This window comes from Polypterus senegalus, chromosome 3 (genome assembly GCF_016835505.1).
Source record: "Polypterus senegalus isolate Bchr_013 chromosome 3, ASM1683550v1, whole genome shotgun sequence".
NCBI lineage: Eukaryota > Metazoa > Chordata > Cladistia > Polypteriformes > Polypteridae > Polypterus > Polypterus senegalus.
In genome coordinates this window covers 298,765,877-298,791,357 of record NC_053156.1, presented here as the reverse complement: position 1 = coordinate 298,791,357, position 25,481 = coordinate 298,765,877, and the positions used below count along the sequence as shown (strand labels likewise).

The 25,481-nt window shown below is 42.5% G+C and overlaps 1 protein-coding gene across 3 annotated transcripts in view; it reads left to right on the top strand.

Annotated features, from left to right (window-relative positions):
* LOC120526342 (putative helicase MOV-10) overlaps nucleotides 1–25,481 on the top strand; it is a 166,381-nt gene that overhangs the window by 38,361 nt on the left and 102,539 nt on the right. For all 3 annotated transcript variants that reach the window (XR_005633117.1, XM_039749497.1, XM_039749496.1), the window contains one exon: nucleotides 9,233–9,471. Coding sequence is in view for 2 of the 3 variants with exons in the window: in XM_039749497.1 (XP_039605431.1) it covers nucleotides 9,233–9,471 (239 nt within the window). In the remaining variant the exon portion in view is untranslated. The remainder of the gene's footprint in view (nucleotides 1–9,232; nucleotides 9,472–25,481) is intronic.

The window sequence follows — 25,481 nt, the reverse complement described above, 5'->3', positions numbered from 1 at the left end:
GTTATGCAAAGTTGATGATGATAGATGCAAAGTCTTTGCAATTTTTCGCTGGGTAACACCTTTCTGATATTGCTCCACTATCTTTCTGTGCAACATGGTGGGAATTGGTGATCCTCTACCCATCTTGGCTTCTGAGAGACACTGAGAAGCTCTTTTTATACCCAATCATGTTGCCAATTGAACTAATTAGTGTTTATTGGTCTTCCAGCTCTTCGTTATGCTCAAATTTACTTTTTCCAGCCTCTTATTGCTACTTGTCCCAACTTTTTTGGGATTTGTTGACACCGTGAAATTTTGAATCAACATATTTTTCCTTTAAAATGATACATTTACTCGGATTAAACGTTTGATCTGTCATCTACGTTCTATTACAAATAAAATATTGACATTTGCCATCTCCACATCATTGCATTCAGTTTTTATTCACAATTTGTTTAGTGTCCCAAATTTTTTGGAATCCGGTTTGTACGTTGTTTTAACCTTTGACCTTTAGCAAAGGCCCAGTTAGAGATCCGCAGATTTCGGCCCTTCTTCCTGCAAATAATGGCAAACTTGGAGAGGAGGCCTGTTTGAAAAATGGCACATTTGCAAACCTGGCAAGAATGACCTTCGTATGGAGAAACCGTAAAACAGCAGTTTGTAAGTTGTAAACATCCATCAAGCCATCCATTGTTCAACCCGCTGTATCCTAACTACAGGGTCACGGGGGGTCTGCTGCAGCCAATCCCAGCCAACACAGGGCGCAGGGCAGGAACAAACCCCAGGCAGGGCACACACACACACACACACACACACACAGCAAGCACACACCAGGGACAATTCAGGATCGCCAATGCACCTAAGCTGCATGTCTGTGGGAGGAAACCGATGCAGACACGGGGAGAACATGCAAACTCCACGCAAGGAGGACCCGGGAAGCGAACCCTGGTCTCCATACTGCGAGGCAGCAGCGCCACCCACTGTGCCACCATGCCACCCAAGTTGTAAACAGAAAAACAAAGAAAGTGGAATTAATGTAATAAAATTCCACACATGTAAACTCTTCCATACAGGACTAAACATCTTTCGTCTTGCATCAATGGTATGGATTGTCGCTGGCAGTGAAATGCCGATCATTTCGCTAATGTATTTTGCTATTTTGCCTAACCCGATGTCTTATTAATCCATTGTTTGTGTCATCATCTCCTGGTCAAAAGCCTCATTATCCTTTTGTCCTTTCCAAATGATTGTAATTTCAGCAATTAGAAAAGAAACTTCATTAAGTAGAAAGGCTAAGGGCTCGTTTATACTTCACGCTCAGAACGCACACGCACACTCGTCATGGCTGCCACGCGTTCCCAGCGTTCATTTGATGCGTCCTCTGAGCAGGTCCTCAGAAATGAACTCGACACGTGCGCGAGTTGCAGTACAAGCAAAAAGTCGGGGGGCGCAGTGTGATCAAAGTTGGAATGTGACATCCGAGTCTCTGTTTACTATCCACATGTGGCAGAAAGTCTCTATGCGGATCCTGCGGATCGATGTGTGCGCTTTGATGTTTTATGAATTGTTCGATGTGCAGAAGCAAAATGCCGACATACAGATGCATTCGTGGTGCTTTTATATTCAAGCGTCGCATATTCCTGATCGTAATGACACGATATATTTTCTCACATACTGTCATACGAAAATGTTTGGAAAGCCCTCTTAATTCTTTGGATTTTGTTTCTCATTGGCTGAGTTTTCAAAGTTGCAACTTCCTTTTAATATCTGACATGCCTTATGGAAACAGAAGGATGTCAGCAGTGACGTTAAGTTTATTGGATTAACAGAAAATGTGTAATATGCATCATAACAACATTAGACAGGTGCATAAATGTGGGCACCCCAACAGAGATAGGACATCAATACTTAGTTGAGCCTCCTTTTGCTCCTTTGAGCCTCCAGATGCTGTCCTCCTATAGCCTGTGATGAATGTCTGGACTCTGATGGAGGTATTTCTGACCTTCTTCATACAAAATCTCTCCAGTTCAGCTCAATTTGATGGACAGCCTGCTTCAAATCATCCCATAGATTTTCAATGATCTTCAAGTCAGAGGACTGTGACGGCCATTCCAGAACATTGGACTTCTCCCTCTGCATGAATGCCTTTGTAGATTTCCAACTGTGTTTTGGGTCCCCCTGCGTAACTTCAACTTTGTGACTGATGCTTGAACATTATCCTGAAGAATTTGATGATATTGAGTTGAATTCATCCGACTCTCGACTTTAACAAGGGCCCCAGTCCCTGAACTAGCCACACAGCCCCACAGCATGATGGAACCTCCACCAAATTTGTCAGTAAATAGCAGGTGTTTTTCTTGGAATGTGGTGTTCTTCTTCCACCATGCAAAGCGCTTTTTGTTCTGACCAAATAACTCCATTTTTGTCTCATCAGTCCAAAGCACTTTGTTCCCAAATTAATCTGATTTGTCTAAATGACCATTGAATACAACAAGCGACTCTGTTTGTGGTGTGAGTGCAGAAAGGGCTTCTTTCTCATCATCCTGCCATACAGATGTGCTGAATTGTAGAACGATGTACAGATACACCATCTGCAGCGAGATGTTCTTGCAGGTCTTTGGAGGTGATCTGTGGTTGTCTGTCTCCATTCTCACAATCCTGCCACTGCATGTGCTGCTTCTGTATTTTTCTTGACCTGCCAGACGTGAGTTGGTTTAACAGCAACTGTGCCTGTGGCCTTCCATTTCCTGATTCCATTCCTTACACTTGAAACTGACAGTTTAAACCTCTGAGATGGCTTTTTGTAGCCTTCCCCTAAACCAGGAGACTCAACAATCTTTGTTTGCAGATCTTCAGAGAGTTGCTTTGAGGATCCCATGCTGTCTGTCACTCTTCAGAGGAGAGTCAAAGGGAAGGAAGCACAACTTTTGATTGACCACCTTAAATACCTTTGACCACTCATGATTGGACACTCCTGTCTATGAAGTTCAAGGCTTAACAAGCTCAGACAACCAAGTAATCAGCATTGAGCAGCGACAGGCATTCAAATCAGCACAATGACAAGGGGACCCACATTTGTGCAGAGCCAGTTTTTCACATTTGATGTAATTTATACAACTAAATACTGCATCACTAAAAATCTTTGTTCTGAAAACACCGCAGTACTCCGATGTTCCTAGGAAATGAAAGACATAGCACTGGTATCTTTTTTGGTGAAAGGAGAGTCAATTATTATGCAGGCTGAGAGGATTTCCCAAACTTTTTCATATGACTGTATGTACCATCTCGTGTAACGTCTTTGTTTTGTTTTTTGACATCTTCACAGCAGCATCAAAAAATATGGACATGGTGAAAAGGTCTATTTTGTGATTTAAGTGGAAATTTCAGCTTTAATCTCGAAATGTCCACTTTAATCTCGTAGTTTACTTTATCATTAAAATAGGCCATCGTAAACTGACCCCGATGTTAATCGCTACGAGCTTCTGGGGCTTCATCCGGATCTGACAGCAGCGGCAGGCAGTGATCACCACACAGAACACATTAGATTTATGATATTCCAGCTCTCTGAACATTTAGAATCCTTTGATTTATACTTGCTATCACTTTCATGATGAAATGCTTTAAAGTATGTATGTTACATTTTACAGATAAGCCATTCACTTCATTTAAATAATGAATCCTGATAATAATTACTCATATGGGGGCGGCATGGCTGTTTCGCAGGAGTCACGTCGCTGGTATTCCCTGCCTGGAGTTTGCATGTTGTCATGGTGAGTTTCCACAGTGGGCTGCGGTGTCTTTCCAAGGACATTAAGGTTTGGCTAAAATGACGCCAGTGTATGTGTGTGTGTGCTTGTATTCACCTTGCGATGAGCTGATGCCCCGTCCAGGGATTGTTTCTGCCTCGTGCCCAATGCCTGCTGGAATGGGCACATCCCTGGATTGATGGATTTAATCATTAAACGTCCTTTTTAGAGATATTGTAGTAAGGTGTCCTCGGAATTTAATCGATGTTTCAGGCAGTTCACAACACAGCGAAGCTAATCCTGTTCTCACCGTGATGATATCTCACACTGCCACCTGGTGGAATCTTCCAGATTTACGTCAAGTACGCACACAAGTATAAACAGTAGAGTCCACAGGCGCACACGTCACGTGAAATATAAACTTGGCTTAAGATGGAGTCAAATAAGACATGAAACCAAACAGGGAGGGAGGCTCAAGACTGAGAAATGTCTAGAGAGACAAAACATGGAAGCAAAAGAGGGCAGCGCCAAGAGCCCAGGGACTGACTTTGTAGGAGGTGTGTGAAGAAATGGAGAAGGATATTTAGAAGAGCGAAGACTAGGAACAAGGCATAATAAATAAAGCAGATGAAATATGAGCAAGCTGTGGTCTGACGTGAGGATCGGTGGATCAAACGTTAATGGAAGAGGTACGGTGACAAGGTGTGGAATGAAGACAATCCAAGGGTGGTGTTTTTGGTTGAAGGACGAGTACCAAAATGAGGAGGGAGGACGTAAAGGAGGCACTAAAATAGTAACAAAAATGGAAAGGACTGGATGAAATACCAGCAGGAGTGTGGAAAGGGTTTAGTGGGAGTGAAAGGGGGTGTGTTGTGGGATCGAATGCAGAAGATCTATGAACAGGAGAAATGGAGGAACAGTGTATAAGGAGAAGGGCGATATTCATGATTGTGATATCTGTAGAGGGATAAAGGTGATGTCACACACAATGAAAAAGTTTGGGAAAGGCTTCAAGAGAAAAGGCTTAGGGATAGAGACCACCATCGGGGAGGAGCAGTTTGGTTTTATGCCCGGGAGAGCAGCAACCAATGTAGTCGTTGCATTGAGAAACTCCTAGAGAAGCAGAAAGGATTGCATAAGGTGGTCACTGATTTGGAGAAGGTGCCACGTGAAGAGCTCTGGGGGTGCATGAGAGAGAAAGGGGGACCAGAGAAGCGTGTGAGGATTGTGCAGGATATGTCTGAGGGAGCGAGGACTCGGGTTAAAAGCAGTGTTGGGGTAACAGACAAGGTCCCTCATTGAGGAGGTCTGCACCACTTGAAGTCCTGTCTTCTTTGATCTGGTTATGGACGTGTTGTCTCGTGGGATAAAAGACCAATCCCCCCCAGTGCAGGCTTTTTGTTGGCCACTTTGTGTGGTATTGTGTACCAGTTTCAAGCAGGGAGCCTCTACCAAAATAACAAAGAGAGAATCGTTCCGAATCGCCGGACTGGTTATATCCAATCTCAAATACTTTGACAGGCCTCAAACGCAGGAATGGATGGATATTAACAAATGACATGAAGTGGATCAGACAAAACATGAAATATGTTGGGTTCTTACTGTCAGCAAGGAAATCAAAGTCAACATAAATTTAAGAATCGCTGCATCGTATAGGGAAAAGATTGGGGGATCGTTCAAAGATTCGATGTCGAGAGTTTGATGAATCTCAACGTTTTAGACCTCCCTGACGTTCTTGTATGCAAAGTATAGGGAAAGGAGTGGAATCCTCCAAAAATTCCATTTCGATATTTTTGATGAATTTTGACGTTTTACACCTCCCTGAGTCTGAAAATACCATTTTTGGAATTATGTCTGTGTGTGTAAGCACGATAACTTGAGTGCGCTTTCACTTCGGACAACCAAATTTTGCATACAAGTATTGGGTACAAAACGTAGATTTCCAATCACCTTTTGGGCTATTTCCGTTAACCGGACGTGGTACTTTACCTTTTGTTCATGCAGTTGCAGAGTCCTATTTATTCAACTTTACTTTTATAACAATTGTTCAATACTTTATTTTTATTTGGGATGGTTTTTTAATGTACGTAACATTAAAAAATAATCATTGTCTTGCAGTTTGCTCCTCAAATATCCATCCCCATATCTGAGTATACGAGAAATTCAAGGGGAGACCACTCACGATTTTTTTTTGGAATGGGTTGGCAGGCCTCAAATGTAGAAATGGATGCAATATTAACAAATGAACTAAGTTGAGCAGACGAAACATGAGATATCTTGGGTTCTTACTGTCCGCAATGAGATCAAAGTCAACGTAAATTTAAGAAGAGCCGTATTGTATTTATTTTTTTTTTTACTTTCTCGTATTCGAAGTATAGGGAAAATATTAGGATCGTCCAAAGATTCGATGTCGAGATTTTGATGAATCTTGATGTTTTAGACCTTACCTGACTTTCTCACATATGAAGCATTGGGAAAGTATTAGAATCCTCCAAAAATTACATTTCGAGATTTTGATGAATCTCAACGTTTTAGTTCGAAAATACTATTCTTGGACTTATATCTGTGTTTGTATGTGTGTGTGTGTGTGTAAAAACGCTTTCACTTCGGTCTACTAAATTTTACATACAAGTATTTGGTACAAAACGTAGATTTCTATTACTTTTGGGCTGTTTCCGCTAACCAGATGTGGTACTTTACCTTTTATTTATGCAGCTGCTGAGTCTGATTTATTCCACTTTACTTTTATTATAACTGTTTACTATATTATTCATTTGATTGGATTTGTTGTTGATGGTTCTTTAATGTGCATAATATAAAAATATAATCATTGCCATGCGGTTCATTCCTCAAATATCCATCCCCATATTGTAATCTTTTTAGTTAGCCAACAAAAGGGGTCGTCATTTTGTTTGACTTTTTACTTCATTCATAATGGCTAACACGGTACAACACCCTAGTACTACTTTTCTTGTAGGGAAAGTATTGTAATAGTCTAAAAATTCGACGTCAAGATTTTGATGAATCAACACTTTAGACTTTTCCCGAGTCCGAAAATACCATTTTTGAAATTATGTCTGTGTGTTTGTGTAAACGCTTTCACTTTGGTCAACCAAATTTTGCAGACAAGTATTTGGTACAAAACGTAGATTTCTATCAACTTTTGTGCTATTTCCGTTAACCAGACGTGGTACTTTTACCTTTTATTCATACAGCTGCAGAGTCCGATTTATTCCACTTTTATTATAAGTGTTTAATATACACTCACCTAAAGGATTATTAGGAACACCTGTTCAATTTCTCATGAATGCAATTATCTAATCAACCAATCACATGGCAGTTGCTTCAATGCATTTAGGGGTGTGGTCCTGGTCAAGACAATCTCCTGAACTCCAAACTGAATGTCAGAATGGCAAAGAAAGGAGATTTAAGCAATTTGGAGCGTGGCATGGTTGTTGGTGCCAGACGGGCCGGTCTGAGTATTTCACAATCTGCTCAGTTACTGGGATTTTCACGCACAACCATTTCTAGGGTTTACAAAGAATGGTGTGAAAAGGGAAAAACATCCAGTATGCGGCAGTCCTGTGGGCGAAAATGCCTTGTTGATGCTAGAGGTCAGAGGAGAATGAATGGGCCGACTGATTCAAGCTGATAGAAGAGCAACTTTGACTGAAACAACCACTCGTTACAACCGAGGTATGCAGCAAAGCATTTGTGAAGCCACAACACGCACAACCTTGAGGCGGATGGGCTACAACAGCAGAAGACCCCACCGGGTACCACTCATCTCCACTACAAATAGGAAAAAGAGGCTACAATTTGCACGAGCTCACCAAAATTGGACAGTTGAAGACTGGAAAAATGTTGCCTTGTCTGATGGGTCTCGATTTCTGTTGAGACATTCAAATGTTAGAGTCAGATTTTGGCGTAAACAGAATGAGAACATGGATCCATCATGCCTTGTTACCACTGTGCAGGCTGGTGGTGGTGGTGTAATGGTGTGGGGGAGGTTTTCTTGGCACACTTTAGGCCCCTTAGTGCCAATTGGGCATCGTTTAAATGCCACGGGCTACCTGAGCATTGTTTCTGTCCATGTCCATCCCTTCATGACCACCATGTACCCATCCTCTGATGGCTACTTCCAGCAGGATAATGCACCATGTCACAAAGCTCGAATCATTTCAAATTGGTTTCTTGAACATGACAATGAGTTCACTGTACTAAAATGGCCCCACAGTCACCAGATCTCAACCCAATAGAGCATCTTTGGGATGTGGTGGAACGGGAGCTTCGTGCCCTGGATGTGCATCCCACAAATCTCCATCAACTGCAAGATGCTATCCTATCAATATGGGCCAACATTTCTAAAGAATGCTTTCAGCACCTTGTTGAATCAATGCCACGTAGAATTAAGGCAGTTCTGAAGGCGAAAGGGGGTCAAACACCGTATTAGTATGGTGGTCCTAATAATCCTTTAGGTGAGTGTATTATTCATTTGATCGGATTTGTTGTTGATGGTTCTTTGATGTACGTAATATAAAAATATAATCATTGCCTTGTGGTTTATTCCTCAAATATCCTTCCCCATATCTGAGTATAAGTGAAAGTCGAGGGGAGCGCACTCCCAATTTTTTTGGAATGAATTGGCGGGCCTCAAAAGCAGAAATGGGTGCAGAATAACAAATGAACTAAGTTGAGCAGACAAAACATGAAAGATCTTGGGTTCTTACTGTCCGCAACGAAATCAATTCAAAGTGAGTTTAAGAATCACTGCGTTTTTGTTCTTACTCTTTTTCTAATTTGCGTTTTCCTTACCGTCCCCAGTTTTTCTGATTTGGGGTTGCAGTTCAAATGTCAAAGAGAAAGTCGCATGAAAAGAAAAACAAATGAAATTAGGGAAGAGTGACAATAAAGAATACGTAACACGAAGTAAGTACAGAAATCCTCACAAGCTTACATAAAATAGCAGAACGGTCGTAGGTGTCCTTCTATACAGCATCACGTTTTTAACCGCTGCTGAAGCCACCCTGTCAGCTATGGCTCCTGGTTATGGGCTGCCAGGTTGATCCGCAGCTTGATGTGAAGACCAGTTAGTGATGTTTTTAAAGTAAGGAATGGGGGTCTTGTTATTGGCTTCTGGGGCGCACATAAGCCCACCTTCTTGGTTGACCTCTGGTTTCAACGTTATGTCCGTCAGGGTTGCTCACCCTTGTTTTATGGTCCTCTTGTACAGAACTTGGGTGAGCAGCTTGTGCCTTTGTGAGATGCCCCTGCTGATGTTACGAAGTCTGGCATCGACCATCTTACTAAATAAAACACAAAGATGCGTTCTGGTGAAGGGTTTCTTGTCAGGCCAATGTTGACTTGTTTAGCTGGTAGCAGTTTGCTACGTCAGGACTTGGGTTCCAGCCTGGCAAAATGGACAGTGCCAGTCTGTCCTATTCCACTAGGCCCATCATGCCAACTGTCATTTTTTTTTTTGTTGTTGTTGTTCTGTCTTCCTAAAGGTCCAAAGTTGTAGCGAGTGCAGAAGGGATTGAGGTGAACTCGGACCATGACGTGTCAGATGGCAGAATCAAATTTGAGTTTCTCCCCGGAAAAGCGTGCAGCTTCAATTTGTATGTGCAGAATAAAGGATCGAAGACGGTGACTTTCAGCCTTTATGAGCCACTCCGCAAAATCCATGGCTTTACCTTCCAAGACCCGCAAGGAGTATCGAGAAGCCATCCACTTCTGCTGCATGAAGGTAAGAGAGGTTCTCTCCATCGATCAAGCAGCCTTTGTATGCGCTGATATCTCCAATATGGTTAAAGAGTTCATACACATGACGTGTGTGTGTGTGTGTGTGTGTGTGTGTTCACCCTGCGATGGATTGGCAGCCTGTCCTTTGTTTTTTACGCTCATTGAATGGACTCCCAATTTCCTATTTGTGACCCTATTCAGAGTAAGCAGTGCTGTGGATGGTGGGCATGGCTTGTTGTAATGGCAAGGATGGTTCATGGATCTGGGGGGCCAAGGCAGTGAGTGATGCCACTGTGAAAGTAGATAACGCTGGCAGGGCTGGACAGAAGATTCTGATCTTGCTGGGAGGACAGTATAATGGAGGGGTGGGAGAGACAACCTGCCAGGACTGTGTGCGCCCCCATCACACTAGATGACAGACAGTGAAAAAGTTTGGGAAAGGCTTCAAGAGAAAAAGGCTTCGGGATAGAGACCACCATAGGGGAGGAGCAGTTTGGTGTTATGCCAGGGAGAGCAGCAACTGATGTAGTCATTGCATTGAGAAACTCCTAGAGAAGCAGAAAGGATTGCATAAGGTGGTCACTGATTTGGAGAAGGTGCCACGTGAAGAGGTCTGGTGGTGCATGAGAGAGAAAGGGGGACCAGAGAAGCGTGTGAGGATTGTGCAGGATATGTCTGAGGGAGCGAGGCTAAAAGGTTAAAGGTTAAAAGCAGTGTTGGGGTAACAGACAAGGTCCCGCTTTGAGGAGGTCTGCACCAGAGGTGGTCTTGAAGTCCTGTCTTCTTTGATCTGGTTATGGATGTGTTGTCTCGTGGGATAAAAGACCAATTTGTGCAGGCTTTTTGTTGGCCACTTTGTGTGGTATCGTGTAGCAATTTCAAGCAGGGAGCCTCTACCAAAATAACAAAGAGAGAATCGTTCAGAATTGGTTAATGTACCTGTGTGGACACCAGCAGGGCATGCTGGGAATTGTAGTCCTGTGGGGTAGCCCTACCTGTTGGGGATTCCTGCCCGACCCAGAAGTGCTTCCTACATGCAATGTCCTAGCATCCACAGAACATCCTGGTCCTTCGTTACATAAAAGGAGCCGCTCTGCCCTACCCCAGTGAGTTGGAAGTCGGGTGGAAGAAGTCAAAGCTCAACTTGGGAGGAGTGGAGTATCAATGTTTGTGTTTGGAATAAGAAAGAAAAGTGCTGTTGTAGTAAAGCAGTTATCTGAACCCGGGACTTGCGTCTCTGAGGTTGTGTCTGGGCACTGGAGCTTTGTGGAGTCCCCTACAGGTCAAAGCAGGTTTGGAACAAAAAAAAAAAAACATGGATGGACTTGGAGGAACATTCACAGGAAAAGAAGAGCGGCTTTGTGTAATGTTTCAGAGTAAAGAATGGAATCAAACAGGACACTGGAGAGAGTTGTTTTTTACTCTAAAACCAGATCTTCGCTTTGTCATTGTGGGTTATTGAGTGTAAGTTGATGGGCAAAGTGGCAAATGTATTCGTAAATCCAGCCAGCCATTATCCAACCTGCTGTATCCTAATTACAGGGTCATGGGGGTCTGCTGGAGCCAATCCCAGCCAACACAGGGCACAAGGCAGGACACAAACCCCGGGCAGGGCGCACACCAGGGCCAATTTAGGATCGCCAATCCACCTCACCTGCATGTCTTTGGCCTGTGGGAGGAAACCCACGCAGACACGGGGAGAACGTGCAAACTCCACACAGGAAAGCAAACCCAGGTCTCCTTACTGTGAGGCAGCAGCGCTACCCACCGGCCCACTGTGCCACCTCCAAATGTATTCATTTGAAATCAAATCTACAACGCAAATAAGTGGAAAAAGAAAGGGGAGTCCTTTCTGAATCGACTGTATGGAAACTCCACAGTAACTGTGGGGGGATTAAAACCCAAGACAGTTGAGCGAGTCTGTGAGGCAGCAGCACTAACCGCAGGGTGGATTTTCCATCGGGGGGGTTTCGGGTGGGCGCCTGTGTCTGGCAGGGGGTGCGTGCTCCATGGGAATCTGTTCTTTTAGAAAAGCGGCTCAAATTTGTATATAACCCTCTTTTAGTAACTATGGCGGAAATATTAAGACAAGAGAAACAAATATTGAACAAAAAGATCGGGAGTGGGCTCCCCTCGACTTTCTCGTATACTCAGATATGGAGATGGATATTTGAGGAATAAACCGCAACACAATGATTCTATTTTTTATATTAATGGGGGGCTTTCCCCCTGTTTGTGTCACTCACCAACCACTTTCCCCTTAACCACCCCCCCGCCGTTGTGAACAGGGGGGCTGAATGCACCCCAGGGAGACACGTTCGCTCCTCCGAAACCCCTCTTGAACGGCGATCCAATGGGAATCAAATAACATTTGTTTTTTTTCCCTCCTCTTTGCTCGATCAGCTGCTGGATTGCTTCTGCTCCTGTGCGCCGCTTTAAGCGTTTTAAAGTCAGTGACTTGTCTCTTCTTCTCCCCCAGACATCCTCAAATCGTCTTCATTCCACACCTTCCATTTACTTTTGATCCTTCGATCCTCACGTCAGACGACAGCTTGCTCATATTTCATCTGCTTTATTTATTAAGCCTTCTTCCTAGTCTTCACTCTTCTAAACTGGGGAGCTTCACCCCCTGCTCACTTCGCTCGCCAACCCCCTGGCCTGCATTACACGCCAGCCACTTTGTGTCTCTCCTGCTCGCGTATGTGGATTTGACTTTCACCGAACAACAAAACTTTTAATTCACGCGGATACGCCTTTTCATTGGGAGGCAACACTACTTTTCCCTGATGGCAACACGAATTAGACGATCTACAAGTCTCCTTACAGTTTAAATACGAACAATATCTACATCCTTCCGTCTTATCACCTCTCTCCATATATTCGATCTCTTTTCACATTTTACCTTTTCGTCAATATCGCGTTGAATTTTGATTCCGTGTTTGGAATTACATCATGACAACGCAATGTGTAACTGTCCGTGAGTGAATATCGTTTCTTTCTCTCTTCACCAGCGGTTCTCAATGTTTCTAGCGACCCTGTAATACGATTTCCCATCCTGTGGCGACCCCAACCGTAAAATTATTTTCGTTGCTACTTCATAACTGTAATTCTGCTACTGTTATGAATCATAATTTAAATATCTGATATGCAGGATGTATTTTCATTGTGTGACAGCTTTAAGGGTTTTCTCGCACCCTTGTACCCTCGAACCACACGTCAGACACCAGATAAAAGTCCAATAATAGGATTTATTATAATAATAAAGTGCACAAAGCACGCTCCTCTCCACAATTCCCAATAAACAAACAATACACCAATAACCAAATCCTGCAATCTCCCAGACGCTTAGCCACCCTGCCTCCCAACTCAGCTCACCGTCTGGGAGCTCCCACAGTCCTTTTATATCCCCTGACCCGGAAGTGTTCCCAATCCAACAGTCCACCAGTCCTTATTCCTTCCGGGTCAGGGTAAACAATACTTTTTCTCACCCCGGAAGCCCGTTGCTCTTCCTATGATGAACTTCCGGGACATAGGGCACGAAGAACTCTTTGGTCCTCCCTGCAGCTCCCTCTCGTGGCCCCCATGGCATCCAGCAGGGTGCTGCATAAAAACTCCATTGTCCATGATGCCCTGCTGGTCTTCTGGGGACCTCCATGCTGCAAGGAGGGCTCCACCTGGCGGCTTGGGGGTATTGGCCGGGGTACATGGCCGGCCATATCTTACAATTGTTACAAATTGAAAGCGTAGTGATTAATAACAAAAACAATATGTAATTATATATTGTGAAATATTTATTTCTAATTACAACTAAATGAAATTTTGTCTTTATGACTTGCTTTTATTTGTTTTTCTTCATTGTGTATTTAACTGTATTGATGTTGTATACTTATGTGAAAATGTGAAAAGCATGGCGTAGCGTGGGTAACAGTCTTAATATACAGTGGGATGCAAAAGTTTGGGCAACCTTGTTAATAGTCCTTATTTTCCTGTATAAATCGTTGGTTGTCACGATAAAAAATGTCAGTTAAATATATCATATAGGAGACACACACAGTGATATTTGAGAAGTGAAATGAAGTTTATTGGATTTACAGAAAGTGTGCAGTAATTGTTCAAACAAAATCAGGCAGGTGCATAAATTTGGGCTCCACAAAAAAGAAATGAAATCAATATTTAGTAGATCCGCCTTTTACAGACATTCCAGCCTCTAAACGCTTCCTGTAGGTTCCAATGAGAGTCTAGATTGTGGTTGAAGGTATTTTGGACCATTCCTCTTTACAAAACATCTCTAGTTCATTCAGGTTTGATGGCTTCTGAGCATGGACAGCTCTCTTTAACTCACACCACAGCAGGTCTGGGGACTGAGATGGCCATTCCAGAACGTTCTACTTGTTCCTCTGCATGAATGCCTTAGTGGATTTTGAGCAGTGTTTCGGGTCGTTGTCTTGTTGAAAGATCCAGCCCCGGCGCAGCTTCAGCTTTGTCACTGATTCCTGGACATTGGTCTCCAGAATCTGCTGATACTGAGTGGAATCCATGGTCCCTCAACTTTGACAAGATTCCCAGTCCCTGCACTGGCCACACAGCCCCACAGCATGATGGACCACCACCATATTTGACTGGAGGTAGCAGGTGTTTTTCTTGGAATGCTGTTTTCTTTTTCCTCCATGCATAACGCCCCTTGTTATGCCCAAATAACTCCATTTTAGTTTCATCGGTCCACAGCACCTTATTCCAAAATGAAGCTGGCTTGTCCAAATGTGTTTGAGCAGACCTCAAGCGGCTCTGTTTGTGCTTCCTCTTCATCACTCTCGCATACAGCATCTCCTTGTGTAAAGTGCGCCGAATGGTTGAACGATGCACAGTCACTCCATCTGCTGCAAGATGATGTTGTAGGTTTTTGGTGCTGGTCTGTGGGTTGACTCTGACTGTTCTCACCATTCGTCGCTTCTGTCTATCTGAAATCTTTCTTGTTCTGCCACTTCGAGCCTTAACTTGAACTGAGCCTGTGGTCTTCCATTTCCACAATATGTTCCTAACTGTGGAAACAGACAGCTTCAATCTCTGGGACAGCTTTCTGTATCCTTCCCCTAAACCATGATGGTGAACGATCTTTGTCTTCAGGTCATTTGAGAGTTGTTTTGTGACCCCCATGTTGCTACTCTTCAGAGAAAATGAAAGGAGGAGGGAAACTTACAATGGACCCCCTTAAATACTCGGATTCACCTGTGTATGGAGGTCAGGGGTCACTGAGCTTACCAAGCCAATTGGAGTTCCAATAATTACTTCGAAAAGTTTGGGAATCAATAAAATGACAACGGTGCCCAAATTTATGCACCTGCCTGATTTTGTTTGAACAATTATTGCACACTTTCTGTAAATCCAATAAACTTCATTTCACTTCTCAAATATCACTGTGTGTGTCTCCTATATGGTATATTTAACTGACATTTTTTATCGTAACAACCAACGATTTATACAGGAAAATAAGGACTATTAACAAGGTTGCCCAAACTTTTGCATCCCACTGTAACAACAGTAAACTACATTGCTACAAAATTGTTGCGACAGTTTGTGTAAAAAGCCAATGTCGGTGCGAAGGTTGAGGCTGCTTCTTTCTCACCAGATCAGAAGTTCTCAGGGCAGTCTTTACAAGAGCACAACGAAGATCATCTTCTCCAACAAGTCCACTTCTGTATTTAGACTTGATAACCAACAAGCTGGAAAACCCTGTTTTCGCAAAGATATGTTGTTGGGAATGGAAGAAGTGCGTAAATCCCCGCGTCACGCCGTTCGATGTTGTTTTATCTTGGTAGAGTAATATATATATTGCTCTACTGTCCCCTATTGTATTATTAATATGTAGCCTTAGAATGCCTAATCTCACAAACTTACCACTGTATATAACTTATCCCCACCTTCCCTTCTATATCTATAACCTCAGGCAATTAGATGTAGTAAAAAGACAAGCAGGAGTTAAGTTACACATAAAATAATGTATTACTGATAATATTCATAAATAATAACAAAATGCAAAGTACATTTGAATATTGGCAACCATACAACCTGATAAAATGGTGGTGTGTAATTCAGGTGGCACACAGACTTGCAGTTACTTAAAATGTCTCTAGTTAAGGCATCGTTGGTGCTCAGCTTTCAGCCACATGTCTGTTCAATATGGCTGCTGAGCTGTGCTCTTCATTGTGTTGTCTTCATCATCACAGGTTAGCAAGAGAGATGCTTCTTCATCATATGTTGGTTAGAGAGAGAGAATGTGGTTGAGCAAGTACATTTATAGATGTTCTCTCCAATTCCTAGAACCAATAGGACATCATGGTACTTAAAGGCCTCTGAGACAAGCCAATTCCAAACAGCCATATCTCAGACCAATGGGAGAAATAGTACATTTAACACCTCAACCCCCAAGACCATATGTTAAGCTAACCTGGCTTTGTGTGGGGATCAAACTGGTTTAAGACACATCCCCCAAATCCTGTCATAAAATTACAAAGAGACAGTCGTAAAAGGGGTGGGGAAGGCAAACATGAATACCTCTCACCACTTGGTTTGCCTAAATTATAAATAAAGACATACAAAACATTTATCAAGTTATATGCAAAATCTTACATCACAACACTCCACCCCGATGAATGTTTTGTACAATGTCTTTATAAACAATGTCTTTAAATTGTTTCAAGAGTCTGATGCATAACTTGTGCATTGATTGGCAGTATTTGCTCTCCCAGTGTTAAAAGTTGTCCGTGACCATTTGTCCATTACATATCTTCTTTATTTCAAAGACAATCTGAAGAACTTGGAAGCGCTCCTGATGACTTGTATCTGCTCCAGCTTGCGTCAACTCTTTCTGCAGTCTTCATATGTCATCAGATCTGGTGGTTCAAAATGAGACAAGTCCACACCTTCCACTAAACTAGCCCACTACAATTTAGTCTATTGTGTGAATTTTTAATCTGTACTTGTTCTCTGTCTAACTGCTAATTAGACCCCTGTCCCAAACTATCTGTTTAAGCATATGCAGCTGTACAATTAACATCAAAATTTGAAAGGTAACATGCCACAGGTGCCAGTACAACCACTTCTGCCCAAGTGACAGCACATGTGCCACTGCATAAACTGTTCACAAACCAACATTTGTGGCCCCTCTGCACACATTTGGGGTTGACTTAGTTGCCTCTTGTGCTTTCCTACCCATGGTGCAACTCTTGACTGCCATCAGCCTTTACCAGTATAGGCTGGCATCACCACCATGAGACATCAAAGCTTGCAACTCTCATCATTCCCCGTAGGCCACCCCTAGAGTTGTTTGCTCACCATATGCATACTCATTGTGCTAAACACCTCAGTTCAGAATTGGCCCACTGGTCCTGTGCCTGCACCATAGCCGACAATCTCAGCAGGGCTTCCATATTTTCCCAATTAGACTATACCTAAACATCGGAGCCCATATGTCTTGCAAATGTATCAGCTGCACCTGCTTTCCTGAAAAGTTCACCAATTTTCTTAGTATACATTTTCCTTAATATATTAATTATATTAATTATCCCACTTAATTAATTAATACCCAGAATGTATACTTTATGAGCCCAAAATAATCCCCTTATTTTGGCATTCCTAACTGGTTTGTTCAGTTTCCACCCCTTGGAATATAAATTTGCTGCAGTAATGAACAAACCTTTCCTTTTAAACTATAGCTATTGTGACTAGTCCTATTATTGCATGACTTGTGGACTTGTTACTCACTTAAACCCCAGTAAGTGTCTTTTCCTTGCTGTCTCTTCAGTTCTTCTTCATGTCTTTGTCTTTGTCTTTGCTGTTGTCTTTTCTTCATTCTGCTATGTAGGCAGGTCTGCAAAATGGAAGGTGACAAAGCAGTTTCTGTCCATCTCATTTTCTTGGCTGTCGACCTGGTGCCAAAACTCAAACTTTGCTTCCAGGCATTCATTGGAACAGCTTGGCACTAGTGCCACGCCACTCCAATGTGCCAATGGTAACCCGATCTCCTGCATGGATTTTACTCTGCTAATTGCCTTCACTATTTATTACCTGCACCAAACCAAAGTCCATAAAACCTTACAATAGAAGTAGCACTATTGCAAAGGCCAGAAAATTGAAACAGAAATAACTATTTTCCTTTCCTGTCTTCCTGCTACCCTTCTATTTTTTTTCATTTAATTGCCCGTGTGTCCTTTTTTATTGTATGGTAACTGCTACCTGAAAGTGTGGACTGAAACCTCTCCAGAACCCAAGTTCTAAATCCAGCATTTCTGCTAAAACTGACCTGTGTTCTTTACTAAAGACCAGCTCACTTTTCTCCATTTTATTACATGAAGATTCATAGCCTGTCTTTTTAAACAACTGGTCAGTCAAGTTTCGAATTACTGAACCTAAGTGTGTGGGCTTTTTAATTACAGCTGGGCCCTAGCACAGCTGTTAGGACCTTCACACCCCTGTGCATTCCTGGCTTCCTGCTGAGCTTGTAAAACTTCCTGCTGCACCATCCCCCATCCTTTGTTCTTTGGCTTGTCCTGTTTCATTCAAACCAACTCCTAAACTGGTGCACTTTCTTTCCAACTCAGCCATTCTTGCACTAGCACATTCAGACCTTTCACACACAAGCACTTGAATTCCTTTCATTTCCATTGTTCTTTGTTTAATTCCACACTTTCTTTACTCAGTATCCTTAAGCCAATATCCAGTTCATGCCCTCTAGTCAACAATTGCCATTCACACTCACCAGCTCCTCTGCCTTCTATCTGATCTCTTTGTCCTAAATCAAATTTCAGTGCAGCACTGGTTACCTTTCCTAACAGTGGTGAAATATCTATCAGTGTAGCATGCTCTTTAAATACTGGACAGGCCTCAGAATTACTTGGAGATTGTGGTGCAGTGGAGAATAAAGGAAGAAAACACCCTTGCTGTTTTCCTTCCTTTCATCTCTCTCCTTTTCCTCACACTCACATTCCCACTCTTTATCTGAGCACACATCTGTCTCATGTAAGTCACCCACCCATGTTTTAGGGTTCCAGTCCGATCTGGTTACTATTGCCCTAACTTTCACCATGGGTGGTTTTCTCTTTTTCCACTTCTTTCACTGCTTTCTACTTTAGCAGCGGTGTTCTACATGCTAACACTTCACAATTATCACACCAACTGTTACATCTTTCAAAACTCTCACTCAACATTCCATAACTTTCACTTTCATTCACTTTGCTATTTTCTTCCTTATCATGATCTTCCTTATTACCAATAATACAAGCTAGTAAACCTCTTATAACAGCAGCTGTCTTCTTTAAACCTGATCTCTGTTTTCTTGCTTTTAATCCTTCCAGCCCCCTTCCATTTTGTGGCACACTCAGCTCAGCTTCTGCTTTCTCTACCTGAACTACAGGTTTCCTAGCTTTAGCCTGCTTCCTCTGCCACTCCACTGGAAGATGGCTGACTTTAAAATGAACTTAGGCATTTCTAAGTCTACAATTTACTCTGATACAATTTCGTTATGGGTTGGCCTACTTTTGCCCCGTAAGCAAACATACACATACATACACAAAGATTCTAAACGAATAAGTACCGTATGAATGACGAATGCATGTCCCATCACTCCCTAGCACTTTAACCACTTAAATGCCGTATGAATGACGCATGCATCTTTCACCACTCCCTAGCACTTTAATTAGGGACTCACTACACCAGCACTAACAAACATGCGGGTGTCCTTGTGACACACATGAAGTCTCTACACTTTGTTGGTTATATTCCATTCAGCAACCAAACAATGTTTTACTTCCACCGCATTTGTACACTGGGTGCCCTAAAATTCACATACATAAACAAACACATACATCAAAACAGTATTTGCAAACAGGGTGCAAAACTTGGTTACCCCAAAATCCTGCCGACTACGCCAATTGTTTTATCTTGGTAGAGTAATATATATATTGCTCTACTTTCCCTATTGTATTATTAATATGTAGCCTTAGAATGCCTAATCTCACAGACTTACCACTGTATATAACTTATCCCCACCTTCCCTTCTATATCTATAACCTCAGGCAATTAGATGTAGTAAAAAGACAAGCAGGAGTTAAGTTACACATAAAATATTGTATTACTGATAATATTCATAAATAATAACAAAATGCAAAGTACATTTGAATATTAGCAACCATACAACCTGATAAAATGGTGATGTGTAATTCAGGTGGCACACAGACTTGCAGTTACTTAAAATGTCTCTAGTTAAGGCATCGTTGGTGCTCAGCTTTCAGCCACATGTCTGTTCAATATGGCTGCTGAGCTGTGCTCTTCATTGTGTTGTCTTCATCATCACAGGTTAGCAAGAGAGATGCTTCTATCATCATATGTTGGTTAGAGAGAGAATGTGGTTGAGCAAGTACATTTATAGATGTTCTCTCCAATTCCTAGAACCAATAGGACATCATGGTACTTAAAGGCCTCTGAGACTAGCCAATTCCAAATAGCCATACCTCAGACCAATGGGAGAAATAGTACATTTAACACCTCAACCCCCCCCCAAGACCATATGTTAAGCTAACCTGGCTTTGTGTGGGGATCAAACTGGTTTAAGACACATCCCCCCAAATCCTGTCATAAAATTACAAAGAGACAGTCGTAAAAAGGGGGATGGGGAAAGGCAAACATGAATACCTCTCACCACTTGGTTTGCCTAAATTATAAATAAAGACATACAAAACATTTATCAAGTTATATGCAAAATCTCCCATCACAACAGATGTACAGTAATGTAAACAGTTAAAAATAATAAAAGTTGCGACAATTAAAACGTTTGAAATTATTCTGATTCAATTGTCTGCAACATCTATCCTCGAATGACAATTATAATAAAAAACTAGTAACTACCAATGGAAAAAATTTGCACAATAACACGTTTTACACATTAGAATAGACAAAACCCGTATTTCCAATGGTTTCCAATCGTCATTCGCGAGCCACAGGTTGAGGACCGCTGCTCTACACGAACTGTGTCTCACAATAGCATTCACACAAATGAGAAATAGTTGAACCGTGTGCGTGCTTGTAAATGTTTTAGGTGCGGGCGAGACTTTTCCAAATCTCTTTGCATAAAGTTTTGTCTCGCGGGGCTTGAAATTTTCTCTTGCGGGATTTCACTTTCAGCAAATAACAAATCTTTTATTTCATTGGGAAGACACACTACTTTTCCCAGATGGCAACACGAAATAGACGATCTACAAGTCTCCGACTAAAAGTTTAAATCTGAGCGATATCTACATACCTCTGTCATATCACCTGTGTCCATATTTTTGATCTCTTTTTGCTATACCGTTATTTCACGGAGTAATATTTTTTGCACTAATGTCCGCTTTACTCTCATTTTCTTGAGACTTTCGAATTTTCCTACTTCCATTATCTCTAACCTGCTCTGCATGTGTATCATGGGACTTGCGTCTGAGAGTTGTAAGTATGACGTGATCTGCCCTTCTCACGGGTGTCTCTCTGTTTCTCAAAGATTTCTCTTCAAAAGATCACATCCCGTCGCAGTCTTTTTTTTATAATAGAGAGATGTACATTAAAGAACTGTAGACGACAAATCAAATTAATAATATATTGAACAATTATTATAAAAGTAAAGTGGAATACAATCAAGATTCTGAAGCTGCATGAATAAAACAATGTAGCACTTCTGGTTAGTGGAAATAGCCCAAAAGTTGATAGAAATCCACATTTTGTACCTAATACTTGGTTATCGTATTTACACAGAGACACGGACATAATTTCAGAAATGATATTTTTGGATTCGGGGGAAAGTCTAAAGTGTTGATTCATTAAAATCTCGAGGTCGAATTTTTGGATGATTACAATACTTTCCTACAAGAAAAGTAGTACGAGGGTGTTGTACCTGTTAGCCATTATGAATGTAGTGAAACGTCAAGCAAAATGACGACCCCTTTTGTTGGCTAACTAAAAAGATTAGAATATGCAAGCTTTCGAGGCGACTCGGGCCCCTTCTTCAAAGACAAAGATATAAAAGATGATTACATCCTACGAGAAAGTGGAAAAGATATACAGCGCCCTGCGTAATTTTTAGGACAAAGACACATTGTTCTTTGATTTTTTCCCCCGCTGCTCCAGACAATCCAGGCGTCGTGATTAAAGTGCACATCACAGACATTCATTTGTAGGGAATTTTTTAACATTTCGGTCACATGACATTTTTTCTACACAGTGCCCCCTTCCTCATTTCAGGGTACCCTAATGTTTGGATGTTTGTAAGTAAACTGTGTTGCTTGTGAAAGGCAGGCCCAGCAGTATACATGGGACAGACGTCTAAAAGACTCGCCGCCCATATACAGGAAGACCTCAGTGCCGTCAGAAGGAAAGTCCAGCAGTCACTGATTTAGATAGGTAGATAGTGTGAACTTTGACCGACCCGGACACACACAGACGGACAACATAGTCCCACCACACACTATTTATTTACACTATTTACAAATTACGTGCAACCCAAAACCCCAGTGCCTCTTGCACCGATTCCCCAAAGTCCAGGGCTCACAGTCTCTGTGCCTTTCTTTCCTGGCCGCCTCCAGTCCTCTCTCCAGCTCTGTCCACTTCCACCCGACATCCACTGCTCACTGAAGGGAGGCGGCCCCTTATATATGATTCCCGGACGAGCACCAGGTGTTCCCGGCATTCTTCCCTTGGCCACGCCCCAGCGTGGCAAAAGTGCCGGCTGTCCTCCCTTCCTCGTGTGGCAGAAGTGCCGGGCTCCTGAGATAATCAGGCACTGGGGCACGGCCACGGGTCCCTACAGGGCTGGGCTTCCAAGCCCTTTACCCGAGGCCCCCAACATAACCAGGACGGACGCCCCCTCGCGGTCTGGAGGAGACACAAGCCCACCTCTCGTCCTCCTGGCCGTCCCGGCAGGGGACCACAATAGACAGATAGATAGATAGATAGAGTGAAAGGCACTATATAATAGATAGATAGATAGAGTGAAAGACACTATATAATAGATAGATAGATAAGGAACTATATAATAGATAGAGTGAAAGGCACTATATAATAGAATGAAATGCACTATATAATAGAGAGGTAGAGTGAAAGGCACAATATAATAAATAGATAGATAGAGTGAAAGGCAATATATAATAGATAGATAGATATATAAGGAACTATATAATAGAGAGGTAGAGTGAAAGGCACTATATAGATAGATAGATAGATAGATAGATAGATGCTTTATTTGATTTACACACACATAGGAGTTTCACCGGACATGCGTTTAACTGGGACACTGTGAAGGTAAAATTCAGGGCCGACACTCAGAGTGCCAGAGAGCTGGCCAGACTGTGGCTCTCTAATGAAAACGCCATTAACAGACACTTGGACAGAAAAACCCAGCATATGCAGGCTTAAAAAAAAAGGAACATCCACATAATAAATAATAAATTATGAACAACGCCTTCTGAAGCCCACCTTACTAATCCCCCCAACCCCCTTACAACCTCCCCCTCCATCCCCACCCTTCACTTGCTACAGTGGGTATAGAAAAGAATCCCCCCTTTGAAATATTCTCTTTTTTTTTTGCTTTACAGCCTTAAATGAAAACACAAACTAATATTTCTTCCCAGCTTTGCACCCTATAACATCCAAGTGAAAAATATCACAGCTACAGTTCAATTATAAAATATCAAAAATAAGAAATCCTGAGATTAATAAAGGATCACCTCCACCCCAATGTTAATGTCATTGTGTTGACCCCCCCTTTTCCTTTAATTCTTCTCTGTCAGCTTTGCCCACCTAGATTAGTCATATTTGCCCCCCACTCTTCTTTACAGTTGAACTGTTCAAGTTCGGTCACATTGGATTCTGAGCGTTGGTGGTCTGCTATCTTCAGATCTTTCCACAGATTTTCAGTGTGATTTCGGTCTGGGCTCTGACTGGCCACACCAGGACATTCACTTTTTTCTCCTTCAGCCACTGTGTTGTCCATTTTGCTGTGTGCTTCATGTCATTGTCCGGCCTTATGTCCGTCCACAACTCTACCCCTGAGATCTTTTGAAAGTGGCTGGCCACCCCTAGTCAGTTGTTTTCTGTCGGTTGCTCTGCCAAGTAAAAGAATGAATGGACCAGGAGCAGCTTCACTAATCACACTCATTACAACTGATCACAGGTGGAGGGGAGCCTGTAACCACCATGGAAATGGTGGGCACTTACACCTGTAGGGGGTCCTTTATTCATCTCAGGATTCCTTGTTTTTGATTTCTTTAAATTCTCCTGAACTGTAGCTGTGATATCTTTCACTTGGATGTTAGAGATTGCATTGAGTAAGTAAAGATGGGAAGAAATATTGATTTGTGTGTTTTCATTTAAGGCTGTAAAGCAAAAAAGGGAATATTTTGAAAGGGGAATTCTTTTTTAGGGGCGACACGGTGGCATAGTTGGTAGCGCTGCTGCCTCGCAGTTAGAAGACCCGGGTTCGCTTCCCGGGTCCTCCCTACGTCGAGTTTCCATGTTCTCCCGGTGTCTGCGTGGGTTTCCTCCCACAGTCCAAAGACATGCAGGTTAGGTGCATTGGCGATCCTAAATTGTCCCTGGTGTGTGTGTGTGTGTGTGCCCTGCAGTGGGCTTGCGCCCTGCCCAGAATTTGTTTCCTGCCTTGCGCCCTGTTAGCTGGGTTTGGCTCCAGCAGACCCTCGTGACCGTGTAGTTAGGATATAGCGGGTTGGATAATGGATGGATGGATCCTTTACTATACCCGTTGTATATGTTACCTTTGATTCTAATCATTTTCCACTGATGATGACACCTGGAAGGTTGTCGACAGCTTAGGAATTAAAAACTATTGTAAGATACGGGACAGATTTTCTCCCTTTGTGGATCTCTAGCTACAAACACAGAGTAATGAGCCAAAATGAAGTAGCACATTCCAAACGTTTATTCTATAAAAATGCTACAAGATACAATACATTTCATTACGACACAAGAAAGGGGACACAATATAGATTTTTTTCCACTGTGTTTTACAAATGATGTCTTCAAGGTGGTGGCCATCATTAGCAATACACTCTTCGAGTCGATTTCTGAATGCTCGCATGACTCGTTCGGCCATTTCAAGGGTAGTAGCGGCCATTTTGTGGCGATTGGCGTCCTTGAGGGCTTCAAGGTTTTGAGGTCGGTGTGTGTGTGTAAGTAGACCTTTGACTTGAGATAGAAATCACACAGAGCGAGATCGGGCGAAGGTGAAGGACACCTGACATCGTCACGCAGGGAGATCAGCTTCTCCGGAAACATTTCCCGCAAAACTTGCATGAATCTCTGCACCGTATGAGCTGTTGCTCCAGGCATCCACCACTTCCATTTCTTCCCGTTCTCTAGCGTTTCAATGTGACGATCTGAAGAGACGGTGACCGCTGCTCCCCCTGTCCTCAAAAAAGTCAAGGCCTCCAATGCCTAATTCTGCAATGGCGCACCAAACTGTAACACGTGTGCTCGCTGTGCAGGGGGCTCAGATGAAGTTCACGAGGGTTGGTTTCAATCCAGTAGCGATGGTTTTTTGATTATTTACGCAACCAGTGAAAGACGGGAATGGTGTAATTTTACAACAGTGGGCCTTAACAGGATTTATGAAGAGCTGGCCCACCCGCCTTCCATCTAGATCAGATCAGCCATTGCTGGTTAAGAAGATCAACAAGTGGCTCCTTCTTCTGCTTGAACCACTGGTGAGGTAATGTCTACTAAAGTTGAGTTTGATTTCGGGAAGTTCTTTTTATTATTTTGCTTACGGTCATGTTCTGTATATAAAACAGCAAACTGCCTTTTATCGATTCATCAGAATTGCTGTTAAGACTGCCCTGGTGTCTGATGGTCTCCTCCAAAAATGCCACCCATTTTACCCAAGGTGACTTGCAAAAACACACCCGCTCTGAGACTGCCATCGGGTGGGTGTTAGAAGTTCTTGAGTGAGTTGCCTTTCCACAGTGACGTATCTTCTGT